This window comes from Phascolarctos cinereus, unplaced genomic scaffold (genome assembly GCF_003287225.1).
Source record: "Phascolarctos cinereus isolate Bilbo 61053 unplaced genomic scaffold, phaCin_HiC Scaffold_4;HRSCAF=312, whole genome shotgun sequence".
NCBI lineage: Eukaryota > Metazoa > Chordata > Mammalia > Diprotodontia > Phascolarctidae > Phascolarctos > Phascolarctos cinereus.
The window spans coordinates 347,928,263-347,953,298 of record NW_027555847.1 but is presented as its reverse complement, the minus strand read 5'-3'; the positions used below and the strand labels follow the sequence as shown (position 1 = coordinate 347,953,298).

At 37.9% G+C, this 25,036-nt stretch overlaps 1 protein-coding gene across 1 annotated transcript in view; it reads right to left on the bottom strand.

Moving 5' to 3' along the window:
- The window catches only part of PAIP1 (poly(A) binding protein interacting protein 1), a 42,895-nt gene extending 19,887 nt beyond the window's left edge, over positions 1 to 23,008 (bottom strand). Inside the window, 6 exon segments of the mRNA XM_020996656.2 lie at positions 6,852 to 6,963; positions 9,347 to 9,459; positions 17,167 to 17,355; positions 21,888 to 22,051; positions 22,659 to 22,881; positions 22,883 to 23,008. Of these exon segments, the coding sequence (XP_020852315.2) occupies positions 6,852 to 6,963; positions 9,347 to 9,459; positions 17,167 to 17,355; positions 21,888 to 22,051; positions 22,659 to 22,881; positions 22,883 to 22,927 (846 nt within the window). The 5' untranslated portion in view covers positions 22,928 to 23,008.
- Between the last annotated feature and the right edge of the window lie 2,028 nt (positions 23,009 to 25,036).

Sequence of the window (25,036 nt, the reverse complement as noted above, 5' to 3'; positions counted from 1 at the left end):
AAAGATACCAATAAAATTTTATTTAAAAAACTAGGAAGAACTGAATAAAGGACATCATCAGGAAATGAATGCTAGAAAAAATTAATGGGCTTGTCACATGGAGAGAACAAGAGATAATGGGTAGGCAGAAAACAGTTTATGTACTCCAATGTTATTCTCATGATACCAGGCACAATGTGGAAAACTCAGGATAACTGTGACAAAAGTTACACAGAATGAGTAGGCATAAATAGGTAGTTATCTGTACACTTGGAGGAATGTCCACATTAATAAGATTAAAGATTTATTTAAGAATCTAAGCAATACTATATTTATCTGACATCAAAGAATTATTCTACAACTAGTAACCTCCTTAAAGGTCAAAACTTCTTTTAGTAATGATTTCCTTATAAGATATTAAAATACGTATGCTCTATGCTTTTTTAAATTCTGGGATTTTCCCCCTGTAGTTCTTCACAATCGCCTATCTTACATGAAAGTTATGAACTGTCACTATTTGCTGTCAGTGAACTTGCATCCAACAATACCCCTTTCTCACAACTGACCCTTGTCTCATAATCTGCTTTAAAAGGAGAAAAGTCATCACCAAGCTTTTTAGGACTGTAATTAATGAAGTTCTGGATATGGGCTTAGCATGAAAGTAGTCAACCTAATGGATTTTCTTTAATACCTCTGTTTGAAATTACCTTCCTACTTATGCATATAGCCAATTACAATAACTTATCAATTTGAGTTTGTGACAGTAATGCAATTGTGAAGGGGGCTAAGTTGCCATAGGGTCATCTTTCAAAAGGCCAATTTAATCCACAGAAATGTTATTTTTGTTATCTGTATTAACCATTTCTTCCACAAAATTCTTTTTCAGAGCTCCAGGAAGTAAACAAAAATGACAACTGAGCTTACCTTAACACTTTTTTTTTAAAGGTAATTGGGGTTAAGTGACTTACCCAGGGTCACACATCTATTAAGTGTCAAGTGTTTGATCTGAGGCCAGATTTGAACTTAGGTCTCCTGACTTCAGGGCTGGTGCTCTATCCACTGAGCCACCTAGCTGCCCCTACTTTAACACTCTTTGACCCACACAGGCGGAGTACAGTGTAAAAAGCAACAAATTTGGAGTAAGAACCATTCAATATGTGTGACAATATGCCAGGTAAACCATAACCTCTTTGTGCCTCTGCAGTACTTACCTCACAGGGTCGTTTTGAAAATCATGAGATACACCTTGCAAAGTGTTAAGCACTATATACAACAGTTTCATTATGACTATTTCTCTTTCTTATACACTGCTAGAAGATGAGTAAAATACTAAAATACTGACAAAACAAGAGAAAAATCAAAATGCCAAGATAATCCACACAATTACCCCGTACTAAGTTAAGGTATACATTAACCCAAACATGTACATACATACAGTTGTACTAAAGTAAACTTAATGAGAGGCTAAATAGTATAGTGTATAGAGAGCTAGCATCTGACTTTGTATTTCCAGTGTGGGGCACACAGAAAGCACTTAATAAATGATTACTGGCTGACTGACTAGGGAAGACCTGAGTTCAAGTCCTCTGTCACATATGGCAAGTCATTTAACCTCTCAAACAATTCTCAAAGTTTACTTGAGAAGGTGCTATTCTGTAGTGGTAGATTAAGTTTCCTCACCCAGAGCTTCCTACATTAAAGAAATTACAGGTCTGATTTTTTAAATTTTTATTGGAAAAACATTTTTTTATAAATTTGTAAAATTTATTTTAAACACCAATAGAAAATGAGAAAAGGAAAAAAATTTGCTATGTACATAGCAGAACATAAGAGAGGATTCAATATAAAACAATAAATTTCCATTTCAAGAAAGCCTATATAGTAAATACTATACACTGTTTTCAAAGCTGCGCAGATAGTCTTTCGCTTCCTCGTACGTTTTCTTTGATTCTCTGCTGTGTACTTTTTACTTTACTTTTTTCCCCTTCCTCCCCCTAACCCCACTAAGAAGGCTACAATTAAGTGTGGATATATACACATATACATAGATACCTTTAAACACATATACTTAAGTTCATACTATGTTTATTTCCACTTGTCATCTGTTTCTCTGACGGTGGATAGCATCTTCCTTCATATATTGAAGTCTATGTTTTTCTAAATCAACCAGCACACTGCAGCAATATTCCAACCCAATCACATCCTATCTGTTAGAGTGTCTATTAAAAGTGTTTTCCCAATTTTCTGCATTCCTCCTATTCTTGGCTGTGTAGGTTTTATTTATGCAAGAAAATTTTAATTTAATTAAAATTATTTATTTTATACTTCAACAATACTCTCACCCTATAATATAGTTTAAAGTCTAATACTACTGAATCTGCTTCTTTTACATCTTTTTTCCTGGTGTCTTTGAAGTTTCTGGCCTTTTGTTCTTCCAAATAAATTTTATTATTTTTTCTAATTCAGTAAGATAATTTTTAAGTAATTTAATTGGGATGGCATTAAATAAACAGATTAGTTAGGTAAAATTGTCTTTTTTTTTTAAAAAAAACTATATTGACATTACCAACCCATGAACAATAACTATTACTTCAGTTATTTAGATCTGACTTTATATGCTTTTTTAATATAAATTTATTTTTAGTTTTCAACATTCACTCCCACAAGTTTTTGAATTCCAAATTTTCACCCCATCTATCTCCCCCCACCCCACCCCAAGATGGCATACATTCTGAATATCCCTTCCCCTAGTCTGTCCTCTCTTCTCTCTCTCTCCCCTTCTCTTATCCCCTTCCCCTTCTATTTTCCTGTAGGGCAGGATAGACTTCTGTACCCCATTTCCTGTATTTATTTCCCAGTAGCATGTGAAAACATTTTTTTTAAACATATGTTTTTAAAACTTTAGGTTTCAAATTTTCTCTCTTCCTCCCTCCCCACCCACCCTTATTGAAAAGACAAGAAACTCAATATAGGTTGTACATGTACAGTTATGCAAAACACGTCCATAGTAGACATGTTGTGAAAGACTAACTCTATTTCCCTTAATCCTATCCTGCCCTCCCATTTAATCTATTCTTTCTTTTGAGCCTGTCCCTCCTCAGAAGTATTTCTTCTGATTACCCCCTTTCCCAATCTGCCCTCCTCTCTATCATATCCCTGCTGTCTCTCCCCCTATTTTCCTGTACGGTAAGACAGATTTCCATTCCCAATTCAATGTGTATATTATTCCCTCCTTAAGCCAAATCCTATGAGAATAAGATTCACTCATTCCCTCTCACCTTCCCCCGTTTCCCCTCCACTGTAAAAGACTTTTCTTTTCTGTTTTTTTTTGTGAGATAATTTACCCCATTCTACCTCTCCCTTTCTTCTTCTCCGAGTATAATCCTCTCTCATCCCTTAATTTTATTCTCCAGATATGACCCCTTAATCTTCAACTCACCCTGTGCCCTCTATCTATCCATCTACATATGCATACATATAATTTTTTTCCTCCAACTACCCTAATACTGACAAAGGTCTCATGAATTATAAATATCATCTTTCCATGCAGGAATGTAAACAGTTCAATCTTATGATTTCTCTTTCCTGTTTACCTCTTCACGTTCCACTTGAGTCCTGTATTTGAAAGGATCTGACTTTATTTGTATAAAGTGTTTTATGTTTATGTTCATAGGAAAAATTATTTTTGAATGACATTCCTTAAACCTGAATTAACTTTTTTTTCCATTTTTTTTTTAGGCAATTGCGGTTAAGTGACATGCCCAGAGAACCTGAACTAACTTTTAACAGAATCTATAATTCATCTAATTTACCTGAAAGTAAGTATATTCATCCAACATTTGCATTTAGCCAACAATACCTCTTGACTTCAGATCCAACCTTATTACAAAACCCACAAAACTCAGAGTACACAGTCAAAGACATGTATTTACTTTCTCACTTCTTTATGATATATTCCCTTCTCATCTCCAAATGTTCTTTCAAAGTCAGCTTAACTTGGCTTTGCTATTTTCCCCTCCCACTTCTAGTTGTTAGACTCTTGTTCTCTTCTAATTACCTTCTATCAACCCAAGTTGTGGCATCATGGATAATGTTAGACTAAGAGTTAGAAATAACTGACTTCAAATCCTGCCTCAGAAGGGAACTTTACTCTCTGTCTCAGTTTTCTCATCTATAAAATAAAGATAATAATTGTACCTACCGCATAAGGTTGTCAGGATCAAATGAGATAATGTATGTAAAAAGTTCTGCAAACCTTAAAGTGTTATTTGCTATTATTATACAAAGTAACCTATATTGGCACTTATCTATGTATGATATTGTATCCCCAAGCATAACATAACCCAGCACTTTAGTATCTTTGACATTCTGTCTCTCATACTTTTTCATAAATTGTAATCACATACCATACATGCCAGCTCAACATTTTACATCAGTTTCTTTACATTCCACTGCCACCATTTTAATGTAGATCTTTTAAGGCTTTTATAACTACTCACATAAACTATTCTGATGGGCTCTTCACAATTCTAAGACCACACTCTGCTCCAATCCACCTTTAAAACTGACACCATAACAATTTTGTACACATATATACCTGGCCATGTCACTGTTCTACTTAAAAGACTTCAATGACTCCCCAGTGAAGGTCAAATTCTTCTGTGGCACTCAGGGTCCTTCATAATCTGTCCCCTCCTCACATCCAGACATCACCTATTACCTTTGCTCCAAATACCTACTTTATGCCTCCCAAACACATAATTCCACCAATGCCTTTGCTCACCTTGTTCTCTATGCCTGGAATATCCTCTCTTGATGTTTTGCTATGGAATTCCCACCCATTCTTTAAAGTTCAATTTAGCATTAAAGTTTTGTTCTGTTCTCCAGAAGTCCTCCTCTCATCTCTTTGGTCAATATCCACTTACCCTGAAGACTTTACCAAGTGCTTTGTTTCGTAACTCTTACTACACTAATTGATAGTACATTAATTATGGCTAACTGTATTGGTATAATTCCCCTGGCATATTTTAAACTCCATGAATTCAAGAACAATGTCTTAAATTTTTAATATTCCCTTGTGCTTATCTTACAAACACAAGTATGTACTTAATAAGCACTTCATGGTGTGGTCCCTAAAAATAGTTTACTTAGTTTACCAACTAAAATTACAGTCAAACCCAAAATGGGTCAGGTGAACAACTCTGCCTCCTCTCTAAAACTCATGATAATGAAGAGAGTAGATAGACCTTACTGCCTATCTTCAAGCATTTATTTATTGCTCATTAAGCCAAAGAGTAGTAAATCCAAAATAAGAACTTTCTAAAAACCCAATAAATATAGGACAGCGTCAGTAATTAAGTGCTTGAAGACTTGTAATGAACAAGACGGAAAACTAACAAGCACAGTATCCTTATTCTTAGGATAGTGTTTCACAGATCATTATTACTATTGCAAATCAAAAGGCAGACCAGAATCAAATGACTAGGAATTATTGAATCAGTACAATACTTTCTAGGAATACAGAATTTATCGCCCTTATATTACAGAGTTTAATTAGTGCTTTCAAATATTATTCTCCTTCTTCATACTAGTCTCCAATACTAGGAACTAAAAGGACTTAGTATGGATATGATCCACATAGTAGATTATGCCAGAGGGATAAAACAATCAATCTATATTTACAGAACACTTTATTTGCATAAAACATTGTAATGGAATGCTACAAAGAACAAGGCAGAGACCTTTCTTTCATATAATTAACAAACTAGATGAGGAAGCAAAGATATATGCCTATGTATAGGATACAATATAGGATAAACAACAGTTAATGCTATTTCAGAAGACAGATTATTTGTGTCTCTAGGTGATTCAGGGAAACTCAGAGAAGTAGGGCTGAAACTGAATCTTAAAGCACTGGCTAGGATTTAAGGGGAATGGGGCAACAGAAGGAGGGAAAAAGGGAATGGCCTATCATTTACTTCATAGCCTGTCCTCTACCACTATGTACTGGGAGGAATGATTTATAGGAACCATTCTAATTGAGCTATTGCATTTAACACGTTGAATTCAGGTCCTGTGTGAAGTAACAAAATAGGAAACAACCAATATGATATTACAGAACAGTAAGATTTACAACTAGGAGCTAGAAGAGATCTGAGACTATTTAGGCACACCCCTTCATTTTACAGATGAGGAAATTAACTGAGGGCCAGGAAAGTTAAAAAATTGTTCAAAGTTCTTAAGAAGTCTACAACTTAAATCATTTAATTAATGAAATACAGGGATAGACAAGAGTTTGACTGTGAAAAGCTTCAAGTGACAGGCAAATAGCATGTAATATTTGTTAACAGTGGGAATTGCCCAATTCAATATAGACGGGACTAATCATGATATAATAGTTATTGATCCAAAAACACAGTGTGAGAGAAACAGTGAATAAGTGTAATAAAAATGACTTTCAATTCAATTCTGGCTGCTTTATGCCATGATGAAATATTAAGGCATTTTATAATAGAATACTTTCAAAGAATATATACCCCAAATATTTTCCAACTAATTGCAATTTTAATCAATGAATTATTTTGTCAAGGTAAAATTAACATAAAAAGCTTCCATTGTCTGTCTTACAGTACATGAGTTGAAGCACAATGATCTTCTTTACTTAATAATCATAATCAACACAAATTTATTTTACAGTTACTTTTAACCTTTAAAAATATTGGAGAAATAATTATGACTATTATTCCAAATTATTTTGGAAAATGTTGCCTCCTAAATTATTTTTTAAAAACAATAAAATGACTAATACAAAAATTACTCAATAACTTAGAAGTTTTCAAGACAGGTCAATAAGAAGAATTGTGCTTTCTTACCTCCAGGTTAAGGTAAAGTTCACCCAAGAAGAGCACAAAGGAATGAAATCGTTTTCTGGTAGCTTCATCTCCTTTTGCAGCCTGATCTTTGTTTTCATACTCAGTTCGACATCTAACAGACACACACAAACACAGATAAAAAACTCTCAAGATTTTAAAATGCTTTCTTAAAGTAACTTCTGAGTTTCATGTTCTCACAAAATCAACTATAAAAGAATTAGAAAATGGCCTTAAAAATAATGTGTATATAAATACACACACACACACACACACACACACACACACACACACACACACACACACACAGAGCAGTCCAGCAAAGACGACAGTAAAATGCATTCCTATAATAAAACCATCTACTTAAACTCAAAAAATTCAACACACATAAGTTCTAATATGCACAGGTACTAAGCTAAGTGTTAGGAATACAGAGACAGAAACAATTGCTGTTCTCAAGCTGCATGAGTTCTACTAGTGGAGGAGGAAAAACATAGATAAGTAAATATAAAGTGCTATTAAGCACAGGGGTTAGGTAAAGATGTCATGTAGAAGGGACTCAAGTTGTGCTTTAAAGATCGGGACTCTATAACAAAGATATAAAGAGTAAGTACATTTCAGGCATGGAGGACCACTTGTGGGAAAGCACAGAGGCAGGCAAGGTAGATGACAGCCAGACCGTGAAAGGCAGGCCAAGGGAACCTTATATTTTATACTACAAGCAAGAGGAGGTGGGGGTGGATTTAGCTTATGTTTTAAGAATAACAATTTGGCAGCTGCGTGGAAAATGGAATGGAGAAGAGATTAGAAAAATGGAGACTAGTGAGGATGTTGTTCTGTTGGGACTTCAGACTCAGCACATTTAAAGCTTAAAGTATCCTCTTTTCCCCCCAAACTGGTTCAAATACATATTACTACAGGGGAAAAAAAGTCCTCCAATTCAATCTATTGCTGAGAAAAGGACTTAAGACAGTTGCCTACCCCAAGGCATGATAGACACTGGAAGACTAAATTAACCTGCCCTTCACTGTACTTTCCTGACTCCTTTGACTGCCAACCTTCCTCATAGTAACTAGCAACCTCAAAGTTTATTCAAGTTAAAAACCCCACGGGTTGAATAAAGTGGTCTAGCATAAATCTTTCCTGACTCTTCTCCATCCTATACATTTTCTTCAATAATGCAAACATCCCTGATTTCACTTGTGTGGGCATTTCCTCCAGAACAACCTCTCTACAATGTAGTACACAATACTTCAAGAATTGCTGCAGTCAAAAAATTCAGTCCTTCAGTCAATTTAGAGTCAAGCCTCTTTGATTTTAGTTAAGGCAATCCCCAAATGAGAAATATTTAATCCACATACAGTCTACTGCCAGATATACAGTCAAAGCTTTCTGAGATTTGTCAGAGCTTGTGCTTGTCTAGCATAATCTCTGAAAGTTTAGGCTTCTCCATCCCACAGCGACACATCAGAATAGGACTTTAGTGGAGGGAAGTCCTATGTGCATAAATGAAAAAGCTCAGTCTCCTTACTTTGTTTTACTTGTGAATAAAGGAGAATTCTGTTCTATTTAAAAGCCAAGGAATTTTAATTTATTAACCTTTATTACATCTCAAAAGTAAAAATTTCAAAGCAAAAATTCAAACTGACAGCCCTATATTTTCAACCCATTAGCCTACCGTCAGGAGAGTCTTTCAATAGATGGTTTCTCAAACTTGCAGTGTAAATAGCTCTCTTCTCTTACCCCTAGAGACTTCTATACACTGGACAACACAGCAAATTTAATAAAAATGTTTGTAATATGCTACCAGTGATTTTTAAATACATTGGTGTTAAATGTTAAACTATATGTTTATGGCTTAATGAACTTTAGGAGGAAATTTTTAAATAAAAGTTTGGAATTTTAAAAATTAATTTTATTTTTTCTTTTAGAAGAGATAAGTAGTCTGTGAAGATCAAGGGAGTGGGGGCAGGATAACTAACCCCCAACTACCTACAGTCTTGGTTGGCTGGGCTTTTGTCCTGGTCAAGAATTTCACCCTGTCATCTGGTCTCATATACCCCTTAGAAAGTACAATAAAGTTGGGTACATCAAGAGAGTAAGAATAAAGGATCACAAGTGAACATTACAACAGGTGGGTAGGAAGCAGAAAGGATGTAATCCCAAGGCTGATTTAAATGCTAATAATTTAAAAGGTTTTTTTAAGGTTCTCAAGGTTTTATTTTTTTTTAAATTTTATTTTATTAATTTATTTTTAGTTTTCAACAATCACCTCCATAAGCTTTTGAGTTTTAAATTTTCTCCCCCTTCCTCCTCCCCTCCCAGGATGACGTGCAATCTGATACAGGCTTTACAACATTTCCATTAAACATATTTTCACATTAGTCATGACATTATTAACATTATTCACATGACATTAATCCCAATTTAAAAGTTTAAGGTGAAAATGAAGGAGGCATGGAAGAAGAATTTCATGTATTTCATACATTTTCCCTTACCTTTTAAGTAGTAACTGCCGGAAATTTCCACTTTGTGGACTAATGGTTAGATGATGAGACAAATAATTACACAGCCTTGCTCCCATGTAAGAGAAGTGTGGTACAGTTGTGGCCTTTTGATGGAAAATGGGAATACAACAATTTTTACATGAAACAAGCAAAACATGTAAATTAATTTTTTTTAAAAAAAATCCTTAATGGCAACAAAATGACTGAGGAGTAAATCCAAGTAAGAAATTGTTGTATCTCAATTTAAAGAGCTGGGTATATTATATTACTAAGCAAACAAATCTCCAACCACTTCTGTTCGGAGTAAGAAAAACAGCCTTCCCCCAGTGGGAAGTGGGCTGCTTAATGCAGCCAATTTAAGAAGAAAAACAAGCTTTAAATCAACTTTAAAGTGTGCCTGTAATAAAAAAGTATAAATACCCAATACTCAATAAAACAATACATTCAAAGTCCACTAAGTTCAAGCCAATTAGAAATACCACAGTGATGCCAGAAAGGACATATCTTTTTAAAAAGCCTTTTTAGTTAGGCGTGATAGCACAAGCCTGTAATCCCTTCTACTGAGGGAGAATGAGGCTGGTGTGTTGCTCCAGTTAGGGAAGTTCTGAGCTGCAGAAGGGCTAAAGGAAAGTATAATGAAACCATATTCATACTGGTCGGGAAACCACAACCTATAATAATTTATATATAAAAATCAGTAGGAATTTTTAAGTCATAAAGACCTTTTAACAAAGAACTCTACTCAAATTCCAAAGAACAGAAATAAATGTTCCACCCACCTGAAACTTATAAAAAGTCTTACATAATTAATGCTATATGACAAAATTTACCATGTTAAAAGAAAAAGTATATATTGTTGAAAGTTATGTTTTCTGTATGGCAACATTATGTAGGTTAACATAATGACCTGGCATAGGAATCCTGGTTTCCATTACCAAACTTCAGTTCCTTAACTGCTTAATATCTCAAATTTCCTCATCTGTATTAAAATACCTTTTACAAGTGTTCTGCAAAAGACCAATACTATATTAGACATACATATGTAACACATACATAATTATACAAAGTTCTAAAATGTATTTAAGATATGTTTTAATTGTATGGGCCAGATTTTACATAAATAGACTGGTTATTTTCACCTTCAGGAAAACTTTTTTTAAACTCATGTTCTGAAGGCTCATACCAAGAAAAGCACAGTAGGACAGTCAACTCCATATTTAGCTTAGAACCCAGTCCTTGGTTTTAATGACCAATGAGAGAGTATATTCTAAATTTCTATCTTTGTCATCTTTGGTCTACCAGAAAACTAAAATGATTCCTGGCTTTTCTCCTTATCTCAAAGCAAGCAAATAATTCCTTCACTACTTTCTATCACTTAGGTTTTCTTGAATGAGAAGGTAGAAAAAATTATAACTGCTCCTTGATGTTTCACTTAGATTTTTTTAGATCTAGTTGCCTGATCCTGGGGTTCAATTACCCAACTGTGAGGTTACTGAAAGTGTGTATGAGAAATTACTTTCAATTTCCAAATAATAGGTAAAAATTGCACAATAAAATCTCAACACAGCATGGTTAATGCAAATAAGTTAATCATATTCCTAACACTAATATCATCAAGCCCTTCTATTGTATTACTTTTATAAAGTACAAATTGTCTCTCTACAGGTTAATTTTGATAACCATGTAAACCAGTAATTTATTGTGATCCTTTGCAGTTTTGCTTTGAAACTATTAAAGGCCATGCATAAATACACACGTAAAAATGGCTAAGTGGAAAGATTGTTTCTTGTTGATGGGTAAGACAGGAATTGAAACAAAATAAGAAAAACAAGATTTAGGACTAAACTTTTAGTAAAGAAAAAGAGTTTTGCCTTCCTATCTACTGGATTCAGAAATTAATCTCTTTAAAGTTACTTAAGAAAGCCATTTTACTACTGCCATTAGTATATCCCAAGTTCTTCCTGTTGTCAAGGAAAGCTGGACAGTGTCATCTTGTTCTCTCTAATTACAAGGGTGAACTCTGTGTCTCTGGTCTTGGGAGTTTTTTTCCTATTTGTATCCCTAGTGGTTAGCACAGTGCTTGGTCCATAGTAAGCACTTAATAAAATGCTTTTTTATTCATTTATTTACTTATTACCACAACAGCAATGAAGTTAACAACTGCCACAATTTTGGCAACCACATCCAAGAGAACCCTAGATCTAGCTTTGCAAAGCTAAAGGGAAATCTTTGGCAATTCTATTTTTGGCTACACACACAGTTCCTTTTCTAGTTCGCACAGCAACTACAGTATTCAAAAGCAGTAAATTAGAGATACTATTAGTATCTCTCTTACTAATACCTAGTATTAGAGACCATAATACCAAAAAACTATGCACCAGTTCTCTTTGAAGGTATCTTGTTTACAGTCAGTATCTTAACATCAGCTGTCCTAATTCACACAGTCATACTAAAAAGAATATGTTTTTAAAGGAAAAACAAAAGACACAATGTGGCACTTTTCTCATTAATATTTCAATGTTATGACTGAATAAATACATGAATGAAACTTTTATTGAGCACTGCCACATGCAAAAAGCACCTTACTAAGTGCTGGAAATGCAAAGAGAAAAGTAAGCCAGTCTCTCCAGGAGCTCACATTCTAATGGGGGATACAGTATATATGAAAGGTTTACACTGCAAGTTAGATGGAAAGGTCTAATGGTCCTTATGGTGCAGTGGCAAAGCAGATAGTACTGTCACCTCCACTGATAAAAATCTAAGAGTTTCTAAAAATGAACCATTTCATAGTGCCAAGGGATTTGGAGAGGAGCACTGTATTTTCAAATGATGCGACCACGGAACCTGATGGAACAGTTGCCAAGCTGTATCTCCACAGGTACTATTTTCTAGGATTATAGCCTTGTACACTGGGTCACCACTGAAGATTGTTCATTTTTTTCCCCTTTACCACTTCCAAGAATTGGTATTAGCCTCTTTCTCTTATTTGGTTTACTAGTTGATAGATAACCACCAAACTCTATGGACTGACCTGGGGTCAATGCATTGCTCTGCAGCTGATTGGTTGGTTAGTTATCTTTAGTGAGAGTTTTTCTATTGACAGTTATCAACAAATCATAAAGCATTCAAGAGCCTAGCAACAGACTCAGCACTCGATGAATGTTTATCCATTTGGAAAGTTTGCCTTTTTAACTTAGCATGACAGAATCTTAATGTAGCAATGGGGACCCTAGGGATCATCTAGTCTAAGGATTCATGAACTCAAAAAAACCCAAAACTATTTCAATATAAATGGTATCCTTTGTAATTCTACAGTTTACTTAATACATTTAAAAACATTCTGAGAAGAGGTACATAGGCTTCACCAGACTGACAAAAGGGGACCCATAACAAAAAAAAAGAAAGTTTAAGAACTCTGGATCTAGTCTCTCTCATTTTGCAGCTGAGAAAACTGCTGTAGGTTAACAAGTAGGAAAGCTGAGATTTGAACCCATATCCTGACTACAAATCTGGAACCCTTTACATCACACCATACCATACATCTCTTCCTATATCATCATGATGCATATCATCCTCCTCCCTTTCTCTCCCCACCCCCAACTCCCAATTCCTTTAGGTCACTTAAATTTTTTATGATTAGGAAGTGAAAAAATGTTCCCTCTCTCACTGGTATTACTAGGTGGTAAAAGATAGGAGAAAGCATTTTTCAAGAGAAAGAACACTAGAATTGGCAACAGAGACCTGGGTTTTAGTTCTAAGCTCTGACACTATATGACTACAGCCAAGTCACTGTCTTTAAGCCTACTTCTTCACCTAAAAATGGGGATTCTACCACTTGGAACAACTACCTCACAGGGCTTCTGAAAAGAAACTGTACAATACTCCTTAAGTTTAAATTACTACTTTAGATTACTTGTTTATGTATCTAAAGACTTCTAATGCTACTAGCACTCTACAAACTACTGCAGTTAAGCGATATCCTCAGGGACTTCTCTCAGCAAGAGCCTACATATTTTACATCAGAATGTTCTTACAAAATTTTGAATGCTTTTCCTACATAAAATTTAAATTTAATTTTTGAAAATATTCGTGGACCTAGCTCAAGATAATGAAAAAGAACACTCTGCCCCTAGGATCTGAAAAACTGCCACTATAGCCAGATAGTACAAAAGCTAAAAGCCAGCATTTATATTTATTGCTTTAGGGTTTTGCAGAGTACTTTACATACATTATCTAATTTGATCCTTAGAACAACCCTGGGAAGTAGGTGCTATTTTACAGATGACAAAATTAGTCTTAGAGTTTAAGTGACTTCTCTAGGATCACACAGGCAGTAAACGTTTGATGAAGGATTTGATGTAAGGACTTCCTGACTTCAATCCAGCACTATTCCACCTACACCCACCTACTATTTAAAGAATAGGTGAAACAGGGAGCAGCTAAGTGGAGCTGTGAATAGAGTACCCGCCCTGGAGTCAAGAGGACCTGAGTTCAAATTCAGCCTCAGACACATAATACTTCCTAGCTGTGTACCTCACTAAAAAACAAACAAACAAGAATAGGTGAAACAGGAGCTAAGTTTTGATTCCTCTATCTCATTTACTTACGTGTTCCTCCATTTCCAATCCTTTTAGAGCTTAAAAATTCAGAAAAGCTTTTTTCTCCATACAAACCTTTCTGAGGCACACTACCTGGAATTCAAACATGTACCAGGAAAAGGGATTCAAAAATTCTTGCCACGGCTTCTCTTAATTCTAAGGCCAGAGAAGCATAAATATGCTTTCTTTGCTTCTTGACCTAATTTTCCTCCATTTCATTAGAATCTTTCATATTTAACATTAAAGTAACATTGGAGTCTTTTGGAAAAGACACTATTGTGGGATTGGGGGTTAGGAGAGTGAAGGTACACGCCTGTAATCTCTGCTAAGGCTGGCAGATAGAATGAGATAGGGAAGTAGCCAGCTGTAGGACCACTATGGTGAGCATCAAGGAAGGACTATCAGGCTTCTTAAGAGTGAAACAGCTTAGATCAGAAACAGAGGAGGTCTGCACTTCCGTGCTGATCAACAGTGTGTTGCTGCTGCACTTTCAGCATGGGCAAAAGAGAGAGACCAAATGTCAAAAAAAATTTTTTTTTAATTAAAAATAAATAAAAGGAAAAGACTACTTAGTCAAAGCCTGGAACATAGTTAGGCACTTAGTAAATGTTTTTCTGTTCCCCCCACTAGCCTTAAAAAAATTCTTATTTTTAATTTCACCATGGTTTTATTGCTATGTTATTTCATCTATAATAGAGCTACCATAAGGCCCAACTGTAAAAAGTTAAAAACTAGGGGATAACGGTCTTTCTAGATAATAGTTTTATGTGACTTAACACAGTATTTTTTATGTCTTGAATAGTTTTTAAACTCTTTTTGATCTGTACTAGTAATTTGTGTACTGGTCTTATCTTCCCTAGTAGATGATAAATTCTTTTAGGGCAAATGTTATAGCTTGCTCATTTCTGACACAGTGCCCCTAGCATAACACAGAACTCAGAATATACTAGCTGAATGAAGGCCTTATTTTTCCCTAGTGGATTAAAAACTGCAGTATTTTTAGGTACTATGTTTTAAGTCTGCTCTTAATTTGCCATACACTCTTAATTGGTCTTGATAGGTGAAAAATACTCACAAATAATCCAAACTGTTTGTAAGGTGTAATATCTCCCCCATCACTTCTTCTACCAGGGCTGCTATAAACTGGCAGAAATGAATAACCTGAATTTTAAGTACTTTTATCTTCCTTGTCTACCATTAGAAGTAAGAAGACATACCTACCTCTTTACAGAGAAGTGATGGACTAATAAGCAAAACTGGATCTATGTTTTTGGACAGGGCTAATATGGGGATTTTCTTTGCTTATGTAAGGGTTTAGGGTATCGCAGAGAAAAAATAAATACTAGATAATTAAAAATAAAGTTTGATAGATTTTTTTAAAGTAAGCAAAAGGATAAGGACAGAAGATCAAATAATCCACAAATTTTATAATCTCTCATAATCTGAGAGGACATTGATTTTATCATTATATGCCATATCTATGAAATGAAGCTAGGAATATAACTTGACTTTGACAGAATCCCTTAAAACACTCAGTAAGAAAATAAATACTAACAGGTTAACACACTGGAAAACATTTTTAAAAGACTCCTTTTCCACGGAATAGAAACTAAAACTTTGGCAACTAAAAAAAAGCCAAGGGAGTTTTTTTTTTTTTACCCCTAACTTGTTTCATGGTTTTTGATTAATAAGCCTGGAGAGGAACTTCTGGGTGTCATGATGAAGAGAGGATAATATAGCAAAACAACAGAGACAGAACAATATTATGCTTTAATTAGAATGTCATCTTCTTCCAAAGCTGTGTTTTTCACAGACAAAGACCATCCACTAGGCTCTGAAGCCTATGTTGTTTTTTCAGTAGTCATGATGGAATGCTATGAAGCTTCTATTCTCTTTCACCCAATTCCCTATGACTAACTGCATCCATTTCCAAGATTCCTGGCTCATTAAGGGTAAATGCTGTGCCTATCAAACTCTCTCTGAAGCTAATTATCCTAGACAAGAAATCATATCCAAAACTCTGTTCCTATTACTCCAAACTGAATTAACCAGCTAAAATAATCATCAAATATTTTTTCCACTGATATAAAAAGACCTATGCCAATAAGTGGAAAAATACCAAACACAAAGAAAATATAAGTTTCTCAAAAGTCTATAACCTTAAAAACCCCAGAAGTTTCATCATAGTAAGAGCTAGCATTTATGTAAGGTTTACAAAGTAGTTTGTATGTCACCTTATTTGAGCCTCACAATGACTGGTGAGATAGGTACCATTATTATCCCAATTTTACTAAAAGGGAAATTGAGGCAAATAGCTTGAATAGGGTAACACAATTAGTTTAAAACGTTTGTGGTGGGAACTGAACTTAAATCTCCCTGACTCCACAGCCAACGATCTATCTGCTGTGCCACCTAGCTGTCTAACAAAATTTGGGCTAAATGGGAAAAGACCATAGAGGACCGAAGTTGTAGAACTGGTAATCCCCTTATTTCACAAATGAGGAAATGAAGGCTCAGATAGCTTAAGTGACAAGCCCAAAATCACACAGTAAGTAAATTGGAAAGCCAGTATTTTAATTTAGTTGTCTCACCTCAAATTCAGCAGTTCTACTATATCACACTGCCCAATGAAAAAAATTTTTTACATGACTGCTAAATATTTATTTCAACTAAATATGTTTAAAAGTTTCTAAATTCCACTTTATTGTAGAAGCAGATTAAGAGCATTGATTGTAAGCTGAACATTTTTATATTAAAAACTATTTTGTAGGATTTTAAAAATACCCTGGCTTTTACTCAAGTCCCTATTGATGACATGGGGGTAAGAGGACAGGAGAAAAAGGAGGAGGAAAAGGTAATGGTTATAAGGTTCATGAGGTCAGAGACTGTTATATTTATTAAACTTTTTTCTCTAAACTTATTGTTTCTGCATGTTCTCACTCCTATTTCAATATGCTATATAATCTAAGCCAAAGAAGGAAAAAAGTAAAGTGATACTATTTATTTCTAAATTTTATAGGTAAAAGGAAGGGGGTAGGAAGAGTCCTCTCGTCCATGCAATTTAATACAACTCCAAAAGCATAAAAAGGTAAAATAAGTACAGGCTATCATCTGTTAAGCCTCTCAAGCACTGGACATTACCAATTTCCTCTGGGCTCCAAGGAAGCTATACTTAAAAGAGCAAATGATATAAAACCAAAATATAGAACATACCTGCTGGTAGATGAGTTCCACGAGGTCTTGCAAAGCATCATCAGTAGTGACCCAGCCTTTAAGAGTGTCTGCAAATTGATCAATTTCAGTTTCAAAACTTCCTGGCTGTTCTGTAAGGTGATTCAAAAACTCCTGTACATATTCTGTAAGAGTGGGATAACCATCACATCCATCTTCATAGGAAGAATCCTACAAGATATAATCACACACACACACACACAATGAAATTCATGAGTAAATCTCAGGTAATCCCTCTGGCAATGCAAACTACAGATTTCTCTACCACTCAGAATCTGACTTGGCCAACACAGCCAGTATGTGTTGAGGCAAGACCCCAGGTCTTCCTGGCTTCCATACCAGCTTTCTAATTATTCCACCAAGATGCCAACTATCAGAATCTAAGAAATTATTTTTATATAACTTTAGAGAAGATCTCTAAAGGCTAACAATGAGCTACCAAAGTATTGATTTTTAAGCTCTCTTCCCTAAAGGTTAGTATTTCTTAATTTAACTCAAACTCAAAAACCTGAAGTTTGAGGGGTGAAAAAGCTACTTTTAAGAATACCTTATGAAAGATGCTATATCCAGTAGAAGTCATAGGCTATAAAATCTGGATCTAAAAAGGCTATAAAATCTGGATCTAAAAATTAATGTCTTTTAAAGAACCAAAGACAGATAACAGGCATACCTCTAAAGCCAATTTTGTTAAATCTACTTTTAAAACTATAATTTTGAACAATTTTCAAAAAGTCCTTACATTGGATTCACTATTTGACCAAAACTGCTGGGAAAACTGAATAGCAGTCTGGTAGAAATTAGCTTCAGATCAATACTTCAAACCACATACTATATAAAGATAAGCTCCAAATGGATACATAATTAAGACATTAAAAGTCACATCAAATACATCAGAGGAACAAATAAATTATCTCCCTAGATTTATGGATAAAGAAACAGTTCATGAAGTGATTAAGTGACAGGATTAAACAAGATAAAATGGATAAACATCACTATTTAAAATTTAAAAGTTTGGCACAACTCATTTAGTAAAAATTGGAAGAGAAACAGATAACTGGGAAAATAAATCCTTGCAACATGTTTCTCTGATAAAAGTCTCACTTTCAAGATATACATGAAGATGTGATTCAAATTTGTAAGACTAAGAGTCACTTTCCCAATAGATAAATGGTAACAGGATATAAACACGTAGCTTTTAATGGAAGAAATTTAAGCTATCAAAGTTATACAAAAATACTTTAAATCACTAATAATTAGAGAAATACAAATAAAAAGCAACTTTGAAGTTCTACCTTACCTCTATCACACCAGAAAAGATGACAAATATTGAAGGAGACATATACTAGGGCACCTTACTGTCTGTGTATCTGTCCAAGCAATTTGAAAAACAATTTGGAATCAGGCCCAGAAATCCACCAAACTGTGCATACTCTAACCCAGCTATACCACTACTAGGCCTATACTCCACAGAAATTAAAGCAGAAAAGGTTTTATATGTCAATATTTATTGCAGCTCTTTTTATGGAAGCCAAAAAATGGACACTAAGGGGTTTTCTTATTACAGGAACTGCTGAACAAACTGTGATATATTAATGTACTGTCATTTTAAGTGGATGATTTCTGAGGAAGAAAGGAAGTCCATTATAAAATAATGCAGAGCAAAGTGAAAATAACTAGGAAAACAATTTATATAATAACATTACAGAGAAAAACAATTTTCAGACTTCAGAACTTTGATCAATGAATTGATATATCATAAGTTCAAAAGAATGAAGATCAAACAAACCACTCACCTCCTGAAAAAGTAATGAAATTAAAATATAGAAAGAGACAAATTTTCAGACATTGTAATGTGGGAATGTGTTCTGCCTGATTATGAAGCTATGTAATTAAGGGGTTAAAAAAATTATTCAACAGAGGGTAGGAGTAGGAGGGACAAATTTTTAAAAATACTTGTTGAAAATTTTTTTTATAAGTCCTCACACATTTAAGGTTCCCATTCATAAAAATACATGATTACCTATTACAAGGTCTCCTTTGCATAATTTAACACACTCCATCCCCCGGTTAAATCTTATTTCAAAACAAAGTAATAAAACTGGTAGGTAAGCAATTCAGCATTCAAATTCCAGATACATTTAATTCACAAATTAAACAACTTTAGAAGAAGAAACAATGAGATCTACAATCTACTATTAACTGATCAGATGTAGTAAAAATACAAGAACTCTCTCCAAATTCATTTGTACAATAGTGTCAAGGATTAATGAAGAAATAATGGCAAAGGGTTCCTGAATATATTGACTCCCAAGAAGGTCAGTGGTAATTTGGGGGTGAGCGGAAAGGAGGATTGTTTCACTAGTGTAAAGGAACTTCTGGTCTGAGAGGATGAAGAACATTGGGCACGGCCAATATGAGGTTACCTGCATTGGCTAGCTGAAAGTTTGAAAAGGTCCTAAGAGCACACTCAGGTCCATACTTAGTACAAAAAAACCTGCTAATTCAGGAAATTTCTGTAATCAAAATAAGGCAGATTGTCAGGTTTTAGGTGGCTAAAGGAAACTAGTTACTACTTGAAGTTGAGGCTTCAACATGGCTGCAAAGCAAGAGAGGACCTCCCCCCCCCCATCATACTCTGGTGGAAGAATGAATTAGCAAGTAAGAAAAATGGTGCCTCCCCCTCCCCCCCAATCTTGAGGAAGTAACAACACTGTGGTGGAAGCAAGAATGAATTAGTAAGTAAAAAGAATGACTCCCAAAAAATCAGATTATAGAAGCCTAGATTTTTGAGGAAGTAACTTGGACTCCCAGGACCTCTTGTTTTTTTTCATCTGTAAAATAAGGAGGTTAGACTAGATGATCCCAAAGTTCCTTTACCACCTTAACAGTTATTAATTCTAGGTTCTAGAAGGGATTGATCGATGCTTTCAGTCATATGTAACTGAATGATGAGACCTTTCTATGTGTAGTTTTAAACCCAAAATTCACTTATACTGTAGCAAAAATTTCACATACCTCTGAGCTAGTGATGCCCTGGCAAACTAGGCAGTGCATTGCCTTGGGAGTCATCTGTGCTATGCACCAAGCACATTAGCGTAGCAGGAACAGTCAAGTGCTTGTTAGAAATAAGTTCCCTCTACCAATGCAGACCAGCATTTTGTCTGCTACTTAAAATCTTACAGAGTTGCCTACAGCAGTGGTGTCAAACTCAAGGCCTGAACCAGATTACAATGTAATTGGGAAATGTTTAACAATATAAAACAATACAACATAAATTAATTTGTGGTTTTATTTTAATTTGACACCACTAGTATAGAGTTCTGAGAGGTTAAGTGACTTGCCCAAGGTCATAGCCAGTATCTGTCAAAGACAGAACTTGAACCCAGGTCTTCCTGGCTTCTAGTTCACAGCTCTGTAGCTACTACCCAGCGCTACTTCTCTGCTAAGTTGTGAGAATAAAATGAACATTATGGGAAACAGACTGAACTCTTAGAAGAGAAATCCACCACCACTTTTTTCCCCTTGTTATGAATGACAGCAACCCAAGTTCTCTTACAGCCCTTCAATAGCTTCCTTTTGTATTTTGGGCAACAAATAATTTCTGAGAAGTCTTACATATCTACTCTCACCTGTGCTATACTTATACAGAGACTACCTTCCACTTTCAAATTCTCTAGGACAGATCAGTTTTGTTCTTCTTGTCTCCCCACACTTATTTTCTTCCTTTTCTACCTCATTTTTTCCTCAAGGGGTCTTCAACATATTTGAATTTTTCTGAACCACCAAACTAAATCCTCTTTAGTTCCATAATCTAAGAATGAACATAATCACAATTTATACTTTATATAGAACTTTTAAGATTTCCAAATTTCTTTCCTCACAATGCTTTGAGACAGTTATTACATTTTGCAGATGTGGAAACAGAAGCTCTGAAAACTTAAAGGACTTACTGAAGGTCACATAGCTACTAAGTGAAATGGCCAGAAGCTGAGATCAACTATTCTTTAACCCATTAACTTAATCATTTCCTCTCATTTCTCTTTGACTAAAATCTTTTTTCATTAAGAGACTGTAATTTTTTTTATAAACCGTTCATAGTGTTTCTAGTACTATGTTGTCTTTGCTTACTTTATAAATCTTAGATGCCTGCAGCTTTTGTATTTTTGTAATCTTGATACAAAAAAAGACTCAAAAGGGAAAAATCAAAAAAGACAGTATTTTTTCCACATATGCATTTTAAAACACGTTTTTATGTGTTAGTAAAAGGTGTTATATTTGAATGTGTTCATACTTAACTTACAACGCATCAATTTGAGGGTACCTAATCTTTCCACTACTAAAGCCCTATCCTTAATTTTGGTTAGTCAAATAGTCAATTAAAGATTATTAAACCAACCAAAACATGCCACATAATTTTTGCATATAACACAATTATCAATAGAGACCTAATAACACACTAATTTTCTACTTCGTATTTTCTAAAACTTCTAGGGGTTCATATCTTCTGAAATATAATACAGTTAAAGCCATCTTTAAAACCTCTTTAAAACCAAAAATGATAAAAAAAATTCATTATTTCCTTTACAGATAAACTCCAACTGTACATATAAGACATCCTTCACACGCATAAACATGCTGATGATATATTCGAAAAGTCAATAACTATCACAAAGCTAACTGTAACAAAAAATGCCGATACTTACTGTATAATTAGAAGTGTAACCTGATGGGTAAAATTCTGGGGCATTTACGGACAACTTCGACACAAACACAGGTGCTACAACCACCTGGGGTTTAGCCATTACTGAAGCACGGGGGGAGATTTTATCCTGTGAACTAGGTGGAGCTCTCGTAGGCTTCGGATGTTCTAAGAAAGAACGGAGAAAGATGTTAACTCTTTAAATTCCTTTGTGATATTGCTTTCAAGAGAAAAGCCCTCGGACGGAGTCTTCCTTTTTAAAAGTTACAACACAACGACAAAAAGTACGGCCATTTCTAAGGAAGAGGTGAAAACCCCGAAAAGAAGCTGCATATGTCCGAGCAGCTTTAGTAGCAGTGTATGGCCCCGCTGCCCAAAGGGAATGCTGAGGACATTGGGGCGGGGGGGTGGGGGCTGGGATAAAATGGGGGTTAGTACCCGGCTCTCTTCCAAATAACAGGGGGGCTGTCTTTTTTCCTCTCCCCACAGCAGGAGCGCTCGGAGGCCCGAACCCAGCCCTGCCCGGGGAAGCACAAAGGCGCCCCGCCGGCTTCTTCCCGTCCCTCCCCCGCCCCCCCCAAAACTCAAACCATAAAGTCAATGAAAAACAAGGCTCCGGGTGGGCGAGAGGTAGGAGGGGAGGACGCGGGCCGCGGCTGCACGCCGAACCCGTCCCCCGTCCAGGACACTCGGAGAAGGGGGAGCGGACAGTGTCCGGGTCGGGGCGCGGGGGGGCAGGATGGGCCGAGGCTCCCCCCCCCCCGCCACTGTGTACCTGCGGGAGGCCCGCCCGGAGGCGGCCGGTCGGGAGCGGCCGGGAGCTCTGGCAGGGCCCCGGGCGGAGGGGACGTCTTGGGCGGCCTCAGCGGCTCGGGGGGCGGGGGCTGCTGCGGTCGGGGCCGCTCGCCCGGCTCCGCGGTTCCGCTGCTATCGCCTCCGCCGCGAAAACCGACGCCCTCGGGCCCGCCCCCTCCGCCTCCTCGGCCCCGGGCCCCGGCCCTGGCCCCGACCAGCACCTGGGGCCCGGTCAAAACCGTCCGACATGCTCCTCCTCCGGCTGCCGCCGCCGCTCCGGGAGGGAGGAGGGAGGGAGCAGGGAGAGAGCCGGGGCTGCGGAGCTGCGCTCTCGCCTCGGCCCGCCCCCAGCGCTGCTCCGCCCCGCCCCGCTAGGGCCTCATGGAGGGAGGGAAGAGTAGGGGGCGGAGAAAGGGCCAGGCCAGCCGGGACGCGGAACCCCGAGGCAGCGGCCCGGCCCCGCACCCACCCGGCTCCTTGCTCCGCCCCCCACACCGGCGGCCTGGGCAGCTACTCGAGGTCTACCCCTCCGTGGGAGTCGGGGGGGGGCGACACGCGGCCACAGCGGCCCTGGGTGCGCCCCCGCGAGGGCCCGCGCCGCCCCGGGGTCATCCGCGGGGAGGCTTTTCCACTCAGGACGCTCCGGCCCCGCCTCCCCCAAGCTCGACCCCAACCCCACCGCCCGAGGCACCGCCTCCGGCCGGGCCCAGGCCGCGTCCCCACGCCCCCCCCTTCAGGGGCCAGCTGACCTCAGCCCGAGGCCGCGCTCGAGAGTCGTCGGGGCCTCCCCGGGGGACCGGGGCAGGGGCTCCCTCGGGGCGGCGGCGCTCGGCCGGCTCCGGACCGCGGGGGTGGGAGTGGGATGGGGACTGAGGAGAAAAGGCGTCGCCTTACCCTGCCCTGACCGTGGCTCCCGCGGGACTGAGCTCCCTCGGCGGACGCGGCTCGGCGGAGCCTCGCTCTCCTGACAGAGCCCGGGTCGAAGCCACGGTTGTGAGGAGGAAGGGGGGAGAGCGGGGGAGGGTGAGGGGAGACCTGTTCACTCCGCGCCGCCGCCGGGGTCATCCGGGTGCGCGCTCCGCTCCCCAAGGCGGGGCACTCAGCGCTCTGGGAGCGTACGACCGCGCTCCTGGCCCCCCCCCCCGACCGCGAGGAGCGTGCAAGCGGGCATGCAGACTGACAGGCGGGCGAGCGGGCTGGGACAGCGCCGGGGAGCGTGCGGCTCCTCCCTCCATCTCCCACTCCTCGGGGTCTGCCCATTTAAAAAGTAAAAAGATCAATTCAGTGGAACAGAGATAATACTCAGTTATTACTGGGCTTAAGAGGGAAGAGTATTATAAATCCTAAACTGGAAAAGGCTTTAGGAATCACGTCGTGCAAACACATCTGGTAGTGGAAGAGAAAACTGACGAACTCGGCGGCGACTTGCCCCTAAGGTCATACTAGAGGCACAGGTTCCCCCCATTCCCCCCCCCCGCCAAACTCCAGGCCCCTGCACCCAGAGGGAAAGGCTGGGCAGGGAGTTGAATGAGCGCTGCTTCTATAAGAGAAAACCTGCAGGAGCTCAGCCCTCTGCTAAGAAACGAAACAGAAACTATTCTGAATGCTGCCGAGCCAGAAAGAACTCAGCCCCTTCTAGAAAAACAGGAACCATTCTGAATGCAGCCGAGCTCTCCCAGAAAAGAAACAGGAACTTCCAAATCCTGGCAGGCTGTGAGCCTGTCTTTCTCCCCCTCCCACCCCCATCCCCAGGGCCCCAGCACTTCCACCAACCAAAAAGCAGAGGGGACCTTCTGAGCGATGATACTTGGCACTATTGTGATTTGAATTAAAGGGCAGTGCCACAGAAATACAGACTACTGTCCATAGTTTTTTTGGAGGACAGCCTTATATTCTAGAAATAGATCTTTCAATGAAATTCCTATTTTCTATACCATTTATTTGTGCACCTTATTACACATACAATATTGTGGGTGCCAAAGCACTAAGGCGCTTCAAGAGAAGTGAGACTACTATAGGTAAGGAGAGAGAAATGGGGCACGATTTTTATTCTCCTCGTTCTGTTGCTTACATTTTTATGACTAACTGTTGGCAGGCCCTGTGTTTTAAGGTCAAATGGCAACATTGCTTAGATGAGTATTGAAAGGAGATTCGAGGCATGTCCCTCAAGCATTGTCAGTCTGTAATCATGTGAGATTGTGGAAAAGACCTTTATAAATCACCTTCCAACAACACTTCTACTTGCCATTGCAAATTCAAGAAAACAAAAACAAAATAACTTCAAATGGGAAAACATTAGCTTTCCCAAGACAAACAGAAATAAATAAGGATATCTTTGCTTCCCCTTATTATTTGGCA